General features: G+C 66.4%; 4 protein-coding genes across 6 annotated transcripts; 1 reads left to right on the top strand and 3 right to left on the bottom strand.

Moving 5' to 3' along the window:
- Position 1: 1 nt before the first annotated feature.
- LOC121355160 (protein tyrosine phosphatase receptor type C associated protein) lies at positions 2–1,966 on the bottom strand. Its single transcript, XM_041470376.1, has 2 exons — positions 1,706–1,966; positions 2–1,151 (listed from the first exon to the last, which is right to left on the bottom strand). Exons 1-2 carry the CDS (start codon positions 1,706–1,708, stop codon positions 600–602), a joined length of 555 nt encoding a protein of 184 aa, XP_041326310.1. The 5' UTR covers positions 1,709–1,966; the 3' UTR covers positions 2–599.
- Positions 1,967–1,972: 6 nt separating this feature from the next.
- On the bottom strand, positions 1,973–5,815 carry CORO1B (coronin 1B). The gene is made up of 11 exons (XM_041470372.1): positions 5,763–5,815; positions 4,780–4,982; positions 4,576–4,698; positions 4,371–4,500; positions 4,120–4,301; positions 3,782–3,901; positions 3,603–3,707; positions 3,389–3,534; positions 3,247–3,304; positions 2,721–3,011; positions 1,973–2,547 (listed from the first exon to the last, which is right to left on the bottom strand). The coding sequence occupies exons 2-11, from the start codon at positions 4,978–4,980 to the stop codon at positions 2,425–2,427; spliced, it is 1,479 nt and encodes a 492-aa protein (XP_041326306.1). The 5' UTR covers positions 4,981–4,982; positions 5,763–5,815; the 3' UTR covers positions 1,973–2,424.
- Positions 5,816–5,820: 5 nt separating this feature from the next.
- Positions 5,821–9,200, top strand: LOC121355159 (calcium-binding protein 2-like). 2 transcript variants are annotated; one of them, XM_041470373.1, is made up of 6 exons: positions 5,821–6,787; positions 7,740–7,770; positions 7,966–8,109; positions 8,219–8,293; positions 8,717–8,864; positions 8,942–9,200. In XM_041470373.1, the coding sequence occupies exons 1-6, from the start codon at positions 6,536–6,538 to the stop codon at positions 9,183–9,185; spliced, it is 894 nt and encodes a 297-aa protein (XP_041326307.1). In that variant the 5' UTR covers positions 5,821–6,535; the 3' UTR covers positions 9,186–9,200. The 2 variants fall into 2 exon arrangements, with proteins under 2 accessions (XP_041326307.1, XP_041326309.1); XM_041470375.1 differs by having other exon boundaries at positions 8,184–8,293.
- Positions 9,201–10,005: 805 nt separating this feature from the next.
- On the bottom strand, positions 10,006–15,782 carry LOC121355157 (oxysterol binding protein). Of its 2 annotated transcripts, XM_041470371.1 has the most exons (14): positions 15,647–15,782; positions 14,346–14,554; positions 13,512–13,759; positions 13,241–13,439; positions 12,838–12,943; positions 12,704–12,758; positions 12,473–12,604; positions 12,150–12,395; positions 11,949–12,069; positions 11,763–11,866; positions 11,578–11,673; positions 11,314–11,495; positions 11,009–11,229; positions 10,006–10,933 (listed from the first exon to the last, which is right to left on the bottom strand). In XM_041470371.1, exons 2-14 carry the CDS (start codon positions 14,539–14,541, stop codon positions 10,791–10,793), a joined length of 2,049 nt encoding a protein of 682 aa, XP_041326305.1. In that variant the 5' UTR covers positions 14,542–14,554; positions 15,647–15,782; the 3' UTR covers positions 10,006–10,790. The 2 variants fall into 2 exon arrangements, with proteins under 2 accessions (XP_041326305.1, XP_041326304.1); XM_041470370.1 differs by having other exon boundaries at positions 10,006–11,229.
- Between the last annotated feature and the right edge of the window lie 6 nt (positions 15,783–15,788).

Below are 15,788 nucleotides of genomic sequence, written 5' to 3'. Positions count from 1 at the left end.
GGCTCCTCCCATTTGTCACACCCTTTCGTTGGCTCCACCCACTTCTCTGCAAACCACGCCCCCGGTCTGCTCTGCCCCCAGAGCTGCTCTTTTATTGGTCAGTGCAAACCCGGACAAGGCCCCTGCAGCCAATCAGGAGCCTCGGCGGGGGGCTGGCAGGGGACAGAGAAGGGGTCCCTTTGCTGGCAGGGCGGTGACACTACGGGGACGTGACCCTACAGGGCAGTGACATTACAGGGTGGTGACATTACAGGGAGGTGACATTACAGGCAGGTGACACTTCAGGGTGATGCCATTACAGGGAGGTGACTCTGCAGGGAGGTGACACTACGGGGACGTGACACTACAGGGCAGTGACATTACAGGGCGGTGACATTACAGGCAGGTGACACTTCAGGGTGATGCCATTACAGGGAGGTGACACTACAGGGAGGTGACACTACAGGGTGGTGACATTACAGGGCAGTGACATTACAGGGAGATGACACTACAAGGAGGTGACACTACAGGGAGGTGACATTACAGGGTGATGACACTTCAGGGTGGTGTCACACTACAGGGTGATGACATCAAAGGGTGGTGACGTCAGGAGGGTGATGTCACAAGGCGGTGACGTGTGGCCGCGCGTCCCCCCAGGCCGCTGTCCCCGAGAAGGCGTGCAGGTCACTGAGCAGGGCCTCGGCGCTGCCCCCCGCCGCCTGCCCCTCACTCAGGGGGCTCTCCCCGCCCTCCGGCGCTGCCTCGGCCTCCTCCTCATCCTCCTCCTCCTCATCCTCCTCCTGCTCATCCTCCTCCTCCTCCTGCTGCGGCCGCCGCTCCAGGCTCCATGGCATCAGCTCTTCCTGGTCGTCCCGCACGGCCACCTCCCCGTCGCCGTCCCCGAGGGCCGCGGCGGGGTCCCCCGGTGCGCGCAGCCGGTGCCACTGTCCCCGCAGCAGCTGCAGCGCCCGGCGGCCCAGGGGCCGCGGGTGGTACCGGCCGGCGGAGATGCGGCACAGGTGGTGCCAGGCCAGCGCCAGCCCCACCGCCAGGCACAGCAGCAGCGCCAGCAGCGCGGCCACCGCCCGGTCACTGCGGGCCACCGCGGGCTCCCCGGCCGCCGCCGGGCCCGCCAGCGGCAGCAGCAGCAGCGGGTGCCAGCGCGGGGCAGCCTGCGGGGAGGGCAGCGGGCTCACAGCCGGGCACGTGGCTTCCCGGAGCTGGGATGCAGGGAAGGGCCGGGGGCAAGGTACAGGGGCAGAGGACAAGGGCCGGGAGGGGGAGGTGACCCCCGGGGCGGAAGCCGTGGGTGGCGGGCGCAGCAGCACCCGCAGGTGGCGGGGGAGAGGAACCGGGTCCTGCCACCCCGCACGGCTGCACAGCCCCCCTAGAATCCCTCGTCCCTGCCCACGGGGCTGCAGCCCCACAGCACCCCCTGCCAAAGCCCCAGGGCCGCCCAAACGCGGCACTCGCAGTCTTCACCGTGGCTGCACAGCCCCCGAGCCCACCCCAAAACCTGCCCCCCAAGCCCACCACGCTCCCCTGCACCCCCCCAGCCCCACTGTGCTCCCCTCATCCCCCCAAACATTCCAGACTCCCCTTACTCTCCCACTGCCCCCAACCTCACTCACTCTGGCTCCCTGATCCTGACTCCCCCAGCCTGCCCAACATCCCCTCGGCTCCCAGCCCCCCAATCTCCCACCCTGCCCGGTTTTGGGGTGCTCACCATCACTGGGTGCAGCCAGAGCGGGTCCCGATGCCGCGGGCACGCTCCGAGATGGGGGAGCCCCCCCCCGACTTCCTGCCCCGCGCAGCGGATGTGCCAGAGCGGGGGGGGGCCGAGCGCTGCACCCCCCTCACCCCTGCTACCCAAAATGCCGCCCCGTTCCCCCCCACTTCCTGCCGAGGCGCTGAGCTCCCACCCGTGACTGCTGCGCCTTCCTGCCCCCGCTCTGTCACCCTGCAGGTGGCCCTGCAGCCATCGCTTTTCTTATAAATCCTTTATTTGGAGTGAAAATATAGTTTCTGACCCTGCACTGGAATGGAGAGGGGGGATGCAAGGAGGAGGAGGAGGGGAGGAAAAGCCCCCAAAATATAGGGGGGACAGTATCTCACAGTTGAGGAAGGCAGATCATGCCCTGCCCCACAGAAAGGGGGGAGACCCCACACAGGGACTGGGGGGTGCAGGGGGTAATCTTTGATCCCAGGAGCAACCCCAAGCCCGAGGAATGGGGGCCGGGGTGGAGAATGGTCCATGACTTGGGGGGGCAGCACCCAGTAAGGCAATGGGGGGAAGCGGGGAGCCGCCAGAGGGGCGGCCAGCCCCCCAGTGGGAGAAGGGCCCGGAGCGGGGCAAAGGGGGGGCACCCCAGGGGGGCGAGATGATTCGGGGGGGTCCCTGGGGTGCAGGCGTGGTCCCTGGGGCGGTGGTCCCTGCGGGGGTCCCTACACGTGGCCGTTCTCCAGGCGGCTGAGCTGCTCCTCCAGGCGGGAGATGCGCTGTCCCTGCTCCGCCACCAGCGCCCGCAGCGCCGCCACCTCCTGCAGCACCTCCTCCAGGCGACCTCCCTGAGGGACAGCCCCGTCACGGGACACGCCCAGCACTGCCACACCCAGTGCCACACCCACCCACCGCCCATCAGCGGAACCGCACCCATCGCACAGCCCCGCCCACACCGCCCACACCCCCTGTCCCTTTCCCGCTTGTCCCCCTGTCCCCCGCGTCCCCCTTGTCCCCTTACCGTGGCGCTGCCGGAGCCGAGCACCGGGGGGGCACTGAAGCGAGTGGAGGCGGGGGCCGCGGGGGGCGTGGGAGGCGGCGTGGTGGCCCCGGTGGCGGCGGCGGTGGCGCGGCTGTCGTGTAGCAGCGTCCGCCGGCTCACCTTGAGGTCCCGCTGCTTGCTGGGGACGTAGGCCTGGCGCAGGGACACCAGCACGGGCCCCGCCGTGCGCCCCGCCACCCACTCCTCCGCCTCCATGGCCGCCTCGGGGCCGGCCGTGTCCGGGTACAGGTCGTCCTGGAACAGGTCCGACTGCCCCCAAGAGCGTCAGAGGGGTGCCAGCCTCAGGGGGACCCCCAGAGAGACACCGCGGGGACACAGCCTCACCGGGGACCCCCCACTGCTCCCATGTCCTGCTCAGGGACCTCACAGGCAGGCCCCATAGGGACCCCCACCCAGACTGATTAGGGACCCCTTGCCCTGCACCAGGTCCTGCCCAGTGACCCCTGCTGGGTCCCCCCACCCCCCATTCCCCTATCCCACCCACCTTCCTTGGCACGGTCATGATGATGGGCTCACACTTGCGCTCGTGCAGCTTGTAGAACCTGCCAGGGGAGCACAGGGGGTCATGGAAGGTTTCGGGTGGTTCTGGGTGTCCCTCACCTCGTCCCCCGTGTCCCCGCGCCCACCTGGCGATCTCGCACTTGCTGACGTCCAGCCCGCGCTTGGGCATCCAGCCCATTCCCCGCTGGGGCTCCTTGCTGGTGAAGGTGTTGAGGAAGTGGATGTAGGGCGGCTCCTCCGTGATCTCGAAGTACCGGATGCTCGAGTCCCCCTGGGGACACGCCATTAGGGGGGACCCCGGCTCCGGGGGTGCCACCAGCGGGGTGGGGGGCTCCGTACCTTGCCGCAGACGTAGACCACGTTGGTGTCGGGGTCGTAGAAGGGCAGCAGAGCCCCGTTGCTGGAGTCCAGCTCCTGCAGCCCCATGGGCTCCTCCAGGTTCTCCTGGGGTGGGATGAGGTGTCAGGCAGGCGGGGAACCCCAAAACGGTTCCGGGGGACCCCCGGGGTGCCACTCACCGTGTCCCACAGCGCCAGCTGCCGCTCGCTCATGCGGCTGAAGCCAGTGGTGAAGATCTTGCCGTCGGCCAGGAAGATGGCGCGCATGGGACGGGCCCCCTCGTGCGCCCGCTCCTTCTCCTGGGGGGCACGGCTGTCACCGGTGCCCGCAGCACCCCAGGGACACGCACCGAGGGACAGGGGACAGCGGGGAGAACCAGGGGACAAGGACACCCATGGAATGCGGGACAACGGGGTGCGCCAAGGGACAAGAGCAGGGAGCAGGGGATTCCCCCCAAGAACCAGCGCAGGGCAGCGTCCTGGGGACACAGGCCCCCCGGGGGGATGGGGACACTCACGGCCACCACGGTGCCGCGGCGGGGGTCGATGACACGGACGCTCTTGTCCTTGCAGGCGGTGCAGAAGCGGGAGCCATCGCGGCTCCAGCTGACGCTGTAGATGAGGTCGGGGTGCAGCCCGTCCAGCCGGTACAGCTCCTCCGCCGTGCCCACGTTCCAGATCAGCACCACGTTGTCACAGCCTGGGGGACACGGCAGGGGTCACCTCGGCCGCGCGGCCCCCTCCCCGTGCCCGCCGTGTGCCCCCGTACCCGCGCTGAGCAGGACGTTGCGGGCGGTGGGGTGCCAGGTGACGATGCCAACGCGCTTCGAGTGGCCCTCCAGGACCACCACCGGCTCCGTCAGCGGCTGGCTCAGCCCGTTCTCCGGGATCTGCCACACCTGAGGGGACAGAGGGGACAGTGAGCGAAGCGGGGTGACCCCTGCCACCCCCCGGGATCCTGGGCCACCCCTCACCATGACGGTGCAATCCTCGGAGCCGCTGGCGATGACGTGGTCGTTGTGGGGACACCAGTCGATGTCGAGGACGGGGCCCGTGTGGCCGCACACCGTGGGGTACGACTTGTCAATGCGGCCGGTCTGGGGACACAGTGACAGCAGGGAGGGGGTCACCCACCAGCACAAACCCCCCCCTTCCCCGCGTCACCACCCTGCTGTCACCTTGTGCAGGGGGAGGACGAGGAAGGCGCCGCCGCCGCTGGCCTCCACGATGATGGCGACGAAGGAGGGGTTGACGGCGCAGAAGGTGCTGTCCCAGGTGACGCGGGACACGCGGATGTCATCGTAGCACTGGTCCGTCTTCACCGGCTGCCCGAACACGTGCCGGAATTTGCTCTGCCGCACCACCTTCCGGAAGGACATGGCTGGGGAGCGCCCCGGCCCTGGTCAGGCGTGCTGGGATACCCCAAAATGGGAGGTGGGGCCACCAGGGAGGTGGCCTGGGAATGGGGTGTCCCCTGAACTGGGTTTGTCACTGTCTTGCACCCCGGTAAAGGGTGGCTCAGCCACTCCTAGGAGGCAGGAATTGGGGACGCACCCCTCTCCCTGCCAGCTCCCTGAAGGGAACTCAGGAAGCAGAAATGGGGGCTCAGAGTGAGACAGGGAGTGTCCCATTCAGGATGGTGACAGGGACAAGGGTGTCCTTCTGGGAACGGGTGGGGATGGAAAGGAGGGCAAAGGACAGCTCCAACAGATCAGGGAACAGGGGTGGCCCTGCTGGCTATGGGGTCAGGGACAGGGAAAGGGAAGGGGACAAGGATAGGGATGGGGGGGGGGGGCATGAATGGGGACGGTGGTGGCCTCATTCTGTATAGGGCTAGTGACGAGGACAGGGACAAGGATGGGGACAGGAAAAAGGATGGGAACGGGGGCGGGGTCAGGAACGGGGCCGGTGGTGGCCGCGCTTGGTACAGGAACAGGAATGGGGACAGGGACGAGGACGGGGACGTGGACGGGGAAGGGGTGGCCCCGCTAGGTATGGGGACAAGGATTGGGAGAGGGACAGGGATGGGGACAGGGACAGGCGGTGGCCCCGCAGGGAACGGGGACGGGGCTGCCCCGGGAAGGCGGATGGGGGGCCCGCGGGGGCCGCGCCCGGCGGGTCGGGACGGGGCTCGGTGCCCGGTACCGGTGCCCGCACTCACCGGCGGGTCGGTGCCCGGGGCCGGTGCCGGTGTCGGGGGCGGCGGGAGCGGCGACAGCGTCAGTGGGTGGCACAGAGGTGACAGTGGCGGCTGGCACAGGGGCAATGGCAGCGAATGACAAGGGGGCACTGCCACCCCCACCAGTGTCGGCCCTCTGTGTCACCCCGCGGTGACACAGCAGCCAGGGTCACCCCTGGGCCGGGCTTTCCCCGCTCTCATTTTGGGGGTCCCTCCCCTCTGGAGCCCGCTGTGGCACCCTGTGCCCATGCTCGGTCATGTCTTGGGGACACGCCACCAGTCCCCATCCTGGGGGACAGTAAAGGGACCCACCTTAGAGGTGGAGGGAGCTCGGGGACAGGTGCCAGGTGAGGGGACACAGTGGTGGCCTTGCGGTGTCCCCGCTGGGGACGTGGGTTGCTCTGGGGACACTTTGGGGTGTGTCACCGCTGGGAGCACTGGGCAATGCTGGGGACACTGGTGGCTGTGGGGTGTCACCTCCGGACTCGGGGCCTCTCGGTGTGACCCCGGGACGCGGGTGGGGACCTGTCCGGTGGCCGGGACGCGGTGGCCGCGTGGCTGTGCCCGGGGGCCGGTGGCCGTGGCTGTTTCCTGCCATTAATCACCGCTAATTGGCTTTGCCCTGGCGGGCCCACGGCGGGGGGAGTTTGGGGGGGTCACGGGGGGTGTAAGAGGATTTCCCTGCTCCTTCCTCCTGCTCGGCCATCCCGGGGTCCCGCTCCCTGCCCGCCCGCTGCCCGCCCGGCCCCGGCCCCATGCCACGCTCCCGCGGGGACAAGGGGACCCCCAAGGACACGGAGCCCCCGCAGAAGGGGAAAGGGGGGCACGAGGAGGGCGAGAAAGCCCCCAAAGCCCCCGAGGACGTCGGTGCCCCGGCCCCCAAGAATTCCGGCTCTGAGTCCCGGCACGGCGGGCACGGGCAGAAGAGTGGGAAGAAGGCTCCCGTGGACCCCCACGCTGCTGCCACCAAGACCTACTCCCCCTTCCTCAACACCGTCTTTGGCAAGGTGGGGACACCGGGAGGGGACATGGGGACGTGGGTGGGGATGGAGGGACCCTGGAAATGGAGGGGATGGGGGGACAGGGATAGTCCAGGATCCTGTGGATGGAAGGGGGACAGGGGCTTTGGGGACATGGTCAGGGACAGTCTGGGACCCTGGGGATGAAGAGGGCAATGAGGCAGTCAGGATGGGCCTGGGGACAGTGGGATGGGGATGTTCCAGAACCCTGGGGACGCAGGGGACATGGGTTCAGTGAAGATGGGGTTGGGACACTCCAGGACCCTGGGAATGGAGGGGTTGTTTAGCACTGGGGACATGGTCAGGCCACTCTGGGTCCCTGGGGATTAAAAAGACATGGGGACAGTGGGGACACAGTCGGGGACACTCTGGGACCCTAGGGATGAGGATATGGGAACAGTGAGAATAGGCTCAGGGACCGTCTGGAAACCTGGGGATGAAGGGGATATGAGGCACTGGGAACAGTCAGGGACAGCCTGGAATCGTGGGGATAGGTGGGACGTGGCTGCTGGGAATGGTGTTGGGGACACTCCAGGGCCCTGGGGACAGAGGGGACATACTGAGGGGACATCTAGAGCAGGGACAGCCAAGCTCTGTGGGAGTAAAAATGCTGCTCCTCCACCTCTGGAGTACAACCCCCCTCGGCAGCATCTGTGGCCACCCGGCACATCCCATCCAGAGCCTGGGGGTCCGGGGGTGGGACCCCCCTGGGGTAGGTGACAGCAGCAGGGACGTGGGGACCGGGACAGGGCAGGTGGGAGGTGCAGGCACAGGGCAGGGCGGGGCGGGGCTTTGCCTCCAATCCCACTAATCCTCCGCTGGAGTTAATTTTGGCCCCCGCTTAACAAAGGTGACACCGAGGTTTGGCGGGGCAAGGAGGGGGGATGGACACGGGGCTGGGTCTCATTCTGCTGTCACCCCTTCTGTGTGTCCCATGCAGGAGCGGGAGCTGTCACCGGAGGAGCTGGATGGTGAGCAGGGGGGACGGGGTGGGGACACGGGCCCAGGGGAATGGGGGGGCACGTCCTCATGGAGGGATCTGCGTGGGGACATGGCCACGGAGGGGTCTCCCACATCCGAGAAGGGACCTGCCCTGGGGTGACGCAGTGTCCATGTGACCCTCCACTCGTGATGATGTCCCTGTCCCCACCCATGGCCGTGCCCAGAGCTGCTGGACGCCTTCAAGGAGTTCGACACGGACCAGGACGGCTACATCAGCTACAAGGACCTGGGCGCCTGCATGCGCACGCTGGGGTACATGCCCACCGAGATGGAGCTCATCGAGATCTCCCAGCACATCAAGATGAGGAGTGAGTGGGGTCGGGGGGCCGGGGAGGGGGCCGGGGGTGGCTGGGGCGCTGAGGGTGTCCCCTTCCCGCCGCAGTGGGCGGCCGCGTGGACTTCGAGGACTTTGTGCAGATGATGGGCCCGAAGCTGCGGGAGGAGACGGCGCACATGGTGGGCGTGAGGGAGCTCAAGATCGCCTTCCGCGAGGTACGGCCACCGCCACGGGGACAGCGGGCCTGGCGTCCCCTCCTCAGGGCCACCACAGGCGTGGTGGGGACAGTGACCCTGGAGAGACCCTGGTGGGGACGGTGATGATGGGGGCGTGGCGGGACTGTGACCACGGGAAGACCATGGTGAGATGGTGACTACAGGGGGGACCATGGGGTGACCAAAGACATGGAGGGGACACTGGCCATGGGAAGACCGTGGTGGTGACCACAGGCAGGAGAAGACAATGACCATGGGGAAACAATGACCGTGGGGTGACCACAGGCATGGAGGGGACAGTGACCAGGAGGGAATGATGGCCACGGTGGTGACCACGAGGGCAGAGGAGACAGTGACCACAGGGAGCTGGGGGGTGCCGGTGGCCGTGGAGGGAGGGTGACCCCCAGGCCGCGGGTGCCGCAGTTCGACATGAACGGGGACGGGGAGATCAGCACGGCCGAGATGCGCGAGGCCATCGCGGCGCTGCTCGGGGAGCAGCTGAAGGCGCAGGAGGTGGACGAGATCCTGCAGGACGTGGATCTCAACGGGGACGGTCATGTGGACTTCGACGGTGAGGGCACCCCCTTCCCCGGGGGGCCGGGGCAGGGCTGAGCCCGGCTCCCCTGACGTGCGCTCCTCGCCCCGCAGAGTTCGTGATGATGCTGTCGTCCCGGTAACGGAGACACCGGGCAGGAGGGGACCCGCGGATGGCTCCCCCAGCCCCTCCCCAGCCCGTCCCTGCCCGGCCAAGCGACCCGAGAGCTCTGCCAGCACCAGGGTTCAGAGGGAACAGCTGGAGCGGAGCATCTGGGAATGGGGCAGACGCGACACCGCCGACCCCAGAAGCCAGCGGCTGCGGTGGCAGAGCCAGCGGAGGCCGGGGCCCCAATAAACCCCTTTGGGCGGAGCTGGAGGAACCTGTCTGCTGGGGAGGTTGTGGGGAGGGACGTGGGGCCAGTGTCCCCCCCTGCCACCCGAGCCACCCCGCGCGTGGGGACAGCGGGGTCCCACGGAGGACAAGGGGTGGGCGCTGCCGGGGGGCGTGGCTGCAGGGCCAGACCGCGCCCTCCCATTGGCTGGATCTGACCGGTTGCGATCGATCAGCCAATCAGCACGCTCCAATTCGAGGTGGGCGGGAAAATTCCAGCCCTCCAGGAACTGTCGCTCAAACCAACTGGCCAATCAGCGCGAGGTAGGGCATAGGTTTGGCCAATCAGCATGCGCCTCTCATGCCAGCTGGCCAATCAGAGGCCACGTAACATGGGGGTAGAGAGGGCATGGGGGCACCTGTGTCACTCGCAGGGGGTCCCCACGATCCCTGGGGACATCCCCGCCCTTGGAAGTGCCCCCAGGGGGTCCCAGGGCCACTCAGGACCTCCCTCCTTGGATGTTCCCCCCAGACCAGGCGACCCCCTGGGCCAAAATGGGTCCCTGGGAAGGCAAGGGTCCCCCCAAAGTCACCCAGGGTATCCCCAGCACCCCAAATCCAGTGAGGAACACAGCGGGACACAGGAGACACCCCTCAATCCCCAGGACCAGGGCAGCAGAACCTGGGGAGTGGACAAGGTGGCTCCTGGAGAATCCCATGACTGGGGTTCAAGTCCCTGTTTGGGTGCTGCCACCCAGATCCCTACAGGAGTAGGGGGTCCCCCCCAAAATCAGTCACAGGGAGGGGCTGGACCCTCCCCCTATCCCACAGAGCAGGCACAGGGTTGGGGCATTCACAGATTTTAATTTAGTTCTTTTTCTGGAGACAAAAAGAAAAAAAAGAACAACCCAAAAAAAGGAAAAATAAAATAAAAAGGCATCAAACGCCCCCAATTTCAGATTCGGGGGTGCAGAGACTCCCCCCACGGTGCATCTCCCCACCCCTGTAGTGTCTGGGGGTGCAGGGATCCCACTGCACCCTGGAGAGATCCCCCCCAAAACCCAGGCCCTCCCCCTGCCCTAAACCTACAGGGAAGGCACCTCATGGGGGGTCCCCACGCGTGGGGGCCACCCCGGGGAGGGCGGGGACCCCCCAAACTGGGGGCTGTGGGGGAGAAGGGGACCCCGATTGCTCTCTACATATATATAATATACACCTATAGAACAGGCTGGGGGGGAGTCTGGCCCCCCCGGACCCCCAAAAGCACCCGAACTCCTGGGGGCGAAGGGGAACGGGAATAAAAGGGGAGGGGGGGAGACCAAGGCCAGCCTCGGGCTCGCCCCGCTGCGCCTTCCCTGGGGCCCCCCACCCCAGGGGCGGCCGTGCCCCCCACGCCAGGGTGCCGAGGAGGTGGGTGGGACAAACGGACCCCCCCTGCTCCAGCACGGATTTGAGGGGGGCTGTGTTGGCTCCTGCTCCCCAAGGTCAGTTTGGGTGGGCTAAGGCAAAGCCCGGCCGGCGCTCACGGCGAGGCACGGGGACACACGGTTAAGACAGACGGATGGACAGGGGGGGTCCTGGCCTTCATCCCTCCCCCCTCGCCGCTCCTCCTCCTCCTCCTCGCCGGGCTCAGAAAATATCCGGGCACAAGCTCCAGTCCTGCTTCTCCTTGCTCTCCCAGTAGCCCCCCTTGTAGACGTGCGCCAGCTCCTGCGTCACCGGGTCCTTCTTCCGCTCGAACCACAGCGGTTTGTAGGGATCGTAGGGTGTCCCTGGGGGGCACAGCGGGGTGAGAGCCTGGGGGGGACACCGAGGGGGGACACCCCCGTCTGACAGCGGTGCCTTACCGTCCTCGGTGGCGCGGGCGGCCTCGGCCTCGCGGCGCTTGCGGGAGAGCCGCTGCTTCTCCTCCAGCCGCTGCTTCTCCACGTTGGCCTCGTCCCACCTCCCGTTCTCCATCAGGCGCTGGTCCGGGCGCCGCCGGCTGTCCGTGGGGGCCGTGCCGCTCTCCGGCGCGTTCAGGGTCAGCGCCAGCTCCGAGAAGTAGTACATGTTCTCTGCGTACTTCCTACGGCACGGCAAGGAACGGGGCTCAGCGCCAGCCCCGCAGCCCGGCTCCCGAGGACGCCTCATTCCCGTTTTCCCCACTCACGGGAGCGGGTTCCGCTTCCACAGCAGCACCCGGCTGTCCTCAGCCTCGTGGGCTCTTGGCCGCGCCTCGGCTCCGTTGTCCCCTGTTCCCAGCTGGACCTTGTAGCAATCCATCTTCTCGTCCCACGTGCCCATCAGGGCAAAATGCACCTTTCCCGAGGGGTCCATCACCTCCCCGGTCACCTGGTGGGAGAGGGGACAGCTTGGATCAAGACACACTGCAGTCATGAGCAGCCCAGTGTGTCCCGTGGCTCTGTGTCCCTACCTTCCTCGCCACATCCCGGGAGAAGTAGCTGTAAGGGACAAACTTGAGGATGCACTTGTCCCCTGTCTTATGGTTGACAATCTCGATCTCACCTGACTGTGGAGGGGAGAGGAGAGTCAGACCCACCCATGCCCCATTCCCCAGGGATCCACGCTTCCATAGACCTCCCACCCAGGACTTCCCACCTGGTCTATCCAGAGCTTCCCCACGATGATGTTGTGCACGGTGGTCGTCACCTTTTTCCACGTGTAGTGGTTGCCGGAGGAGTGGAAGACGCAGTGGATGGTGCCTGAGGGAGGGAGATCGTGCTGGGAACCACACCTGGAGCCTCGGGTGGTCCCGAAAATCCCACACATTTCCGGGGTGCTCACCCAGAGGCATGATGGAGAGGTATTTCCCTCGGAATTTGCTGGTGATTTTGATTTCCTGGCGCAGCGTCCAGCCGTTCTTGGAGTCGGCGTGGTGGGCGGCGGCCGGCGGGTGGTGGCTCACCTGGACACGGGATTGGGGACAGCTCAGTGCCGGCCATCCCGACAGCCCAGGAAAGGCTGGGAGAGAGGAGCCGGCCGCACCTGCTCGCAGAGGGAGCGGTATCCGTTCTCCTCCAGGCGATCCAGCTCGAAGGTTTCCCCCAGGAGCGGGTTGAAGGGTTTGCTGGTGCGGAAGACGGTGGTGGAGTAGGAGGACACGGTGAAAGCGGCCACGTAGCACAGCTGCTCCAGGGAGCTCTCGCACCGCGCCGCCCGATCCAGGAGCTCGTGGTATTCCAGGTCCTCCGTCAGCCGCTGCAGCATGGACAGCGGCTCGTTGAAATTCACCTGGAAGGGGGAATGGGTCAAAAAAAAGGGGGTTCTGGGGTGCCCCGTGCCCCCCCACTGGCTGCATCTGTGCTCACTGGCATGGGAATCTTGGACAGCTCCTTCCCAATGCAGTTCTTCATGATGCTCCAGAGGTTGAGGCTGTAGTTGGGTTTGTAGGGAATGCGGGTTCTCTTCTCCTTCTTGGTGTCCTCAACCTGGTGTTTGTACTAGGGAGAGGGGAGACAAAGGCTGTTATATCCCTGTGACCCCACAAAACACTTCCATGGGAATTTGGGCATCCCCAAGCCATAAAACCCCCATCCCACCTGCTCATCCAGGCTGATGTCACTGCTGGTGCCGCTGATGTTGCTCCCAGTTCTCCTGGGAAGGGGGGAAAGACGGTGAACATTCCCGAGCGGGGCAGAGCAGCGAGGGGACTCCCCTCTCCCCCAAAACTCACTTGTGGCCCATGATGTCGGGCATGGGGAAGATCTCCGGGGCGTCAAAGAACTCGTTGTTGTCGTCATCCTCATCACTCAGGTCGCCTTTGGCAGGGCAGCACAGATCTGGGAAAAGGGAGAGAGCTGGTGAGGAAGGAACACCATTCCCAGTTTCCCACTGAAGGCTCCCCTGTCACCATCAGCAAGGCGAGGGGGTCACAGCCCACCCCAGCTCTGAGGGGTGTCGGATGAGGCTCAGAGGAGCCAGTTTGGACCCTGCTGGGGATGCCAGAATCACTTGGCTACACAGATGAGATGGGACACATCCTTTGGGATCAGCACAGTGAGAGAAGCTGAGCCTGGCTCAGAAAATCCCAGGAAGTATCTGGGAGACACCTGGGCACAGCACTTGTCCCTCCCCACCTTTGCCAGAGGCTCCAGTGCCGGACGTGCTGGCGGGGAGCACCGTGGCCCCCCGGAAAGCCCTTTCCAGGTGGTTGTGTTGCTTGGCCAGCTGCTCCAGCGTCTCCTCCAACCGGATCCGCTGATCCCGCTCCTGCTGCAGCGACTTCTGCCACTTCTTCCCGTGCGTTTGTGCCAGGAGCATGAAATCCCGGCAGGCCTGCGGGGAAACAGCGCTCAGCACGGAAGTGGGGGCTTTTCCCACTCTGGAACCCTCGGGATGGGGACTCACGTTGATCATGGCGTTGGAGGTGATGCGGAAGAGCGTGGCCCGCTCGTTGACCTGCTTGATCTTGTCCGTGCTCTCCGGAGGGAGCCGCAGGGCCTCGAGCTCGCTGAGGGAGCGCTGCAGGGCCGTGCCGTGCTTGGCGATCAGGTCGTTGCAGGTGCTCAGGTCCTCCACTTTGCTGGATAAAATCCGCAGGGTGTTCTGCAGCTCCGTCTTGTCCGTCTGCGACACCGACTCGTCGCCGGAGTCGTCTGCGGGTGGGAAGGGACGGGGAGTGTGGGATTGTCATGTCACACCTGGAACTGGTGGTGGGGCTGCCAGGAAGGGCACGGGGGGATCCCCAAACCCCTGAGGGCTCCCAAACACTCATGGTCCATCTCTGCATGCCAGGCTGTTTGGGTCACACATGCGTGGACACGGCCATCCCCTTCCAAACCGTCTTGCTGGAGATGCTGGGATGCTGCCCAGGGCACTGGGATCCTGCCCTGGGTCCTGTGGGGCACTGGGATCCTGCCCTGGGGTCACTAGGATCATACTTGGGGGCACTGGGATCCTGTGCCCTGTGGGGCTGGGATTCTTCTCTCTGGCATTGGGATCCTGCCCTCAACCCTGTGAGGCACTGGGATTCTGCCGTGGGGACACTGGGATCCTGTGGAACACTAATATCCTGCCATGAGTCCTCCAAGCACCGGGATCCCGCCCTGGGATTCTTGCCACCTGTGGGGCTCTGGGAACCTGGCACTGGGATCCCACTCTGAGGACCGTGATCCTGCCCTGGCCACTGAGATTTCACCTTGAGTGCACTGTGACCCTGCCATGGATCCAGGAATTCCGTACCTGACTCCTCCAGCATCTTGACAGCCTTGGCCTTGGCGAGCTCGAGGGCGGTGACCCAGCGCTGCCGCTCCACCTCGGAGCTGGCCTTGAGGTGGTAGGTCTGGGCTCCGCCGTTGGAGATGATGAAATTGCAGGAATCCTCCACGGTGATGTTGGCCGTGGCCAAGTTGATGGTGCCGCGGCACGTGTGGCCCATCTCCGCCTTGGATCTGCACAGGAAGGCCGCGGTGAGGGAAGGACAGGGCCGGGATCCCCGGGAGGAGGCCACAGTGAGGGAAGGACAGGGCTGGCATCCCTGGGACAAGGTGGCAGCGAGGGAAGGACAGGGTCGGAATCCCTGGGACAAGGTGGCAGTGAGGGAAGGACAGGGCTGACATCCCTGGGACAAGGCTGTGGTGAGGGAAGGACAGGGCCGGGACCCCCGGGATGAGCCCTCGGGGGCTGCGCAGGGGGCTCGGCATTCCCAGCCCGGCAGGCAGGGCTATTAATAGGGAGCGCTTGCTGGCGCCGGAGCAGGGCCAAGCCTGGGGGTGTCGCTTTGGGGGGACAAGTTCACAGCCCCCAGGAGTGGCCTCAGGGATCCTGGAGCCTCAGGGATCGGTGCTTCCCGGATCCTGGCACGGGCTGGGACAAGGGTGAAGTCCCAGAGAGGCCGCGCCAGGCTGGCACTCCCTTTCCACGTCAGCGGGTGACAGAGGTGACATCCAGCCGGGACACCCCCAGCCCGGTGCCCCCCCGTTGCCGGCGCTGAAACCGGAGCCGGCAGCTGCCGGAGGCTCCGGTTCCCCATCAATAATGGAGCGACAAGGCCCCCCCGGCCAGGCTCAGGTGTCCTCGCGGGTGGCAACACACGAGGCCACCGGGAAGAGCTGCCGGGAGGGGCAGCGGGATCCGGGAGCTGCGGGAGGCTGAGGGGGCTGCGGACCCCCGCCCCGAATACCCACGGGGACAGGGATGCGACAATCCCGGGGACAGACAGGTGACAACCACGGGGACGGGGATGTGACAGCCGCCCCCCTTTCCTGCTGGCACAGAAGGGCGGCGGAGAGTGGGCTAGCGACCCCCTCTCCCGCCAAGAGCAGCCCCGGTGACCGGGAGGCGACATTCCCCGCGACACGGAGGTGACAACCGCGGGGACAGGGAGGTGACAGCCGCCCTCCTTCCCAGCTGGCAGCGGGGCACGGAGCGCTGCCCCGCTCGGTGCGGGGGGCCCACACCCGCTTCGCTCCCGCCGCGGGGGCTCAGCCCGACGCCAAGGTCACGGGGGGCCGGGGGGCGGCGGGGCGGGTCCCGGTGCGTACCGGTAGTAGCTGAGCAGCCCATTGCTGAGCACGAACCAGCGCCGCTGGTATCCCTTGATGTAGTTGGTCCATTTGAAGAGCCAACCCTCGCGGGCCGAGCCGGGACCGGCCCCGCCGCCGCCCGCGCCGGCTCCGCCGCCCG

This window comes from Pyrgilauda ruficollis, unplaced genomic scaffold (assembly GCF_017590135.1).
Source record: "Pyrgilauda ruficollis isolate IOZ18807 unplaced genomic scaffold, ASM1759013v1 scaffold245, whole genome shotgun sequence".
Classification (NCBI taxonomy): domain Eukaryota; kingdom Metazoa; phylum Chordata; class Aves; order Passeriformes; family Passeridae; genus Pyrgilauda; species Pyrgilauda ruficollis.
Note: the sequence above shows the minus strand (reverse complement) of the source record. Positions and strands in the feature narration are given on the sequence as shown.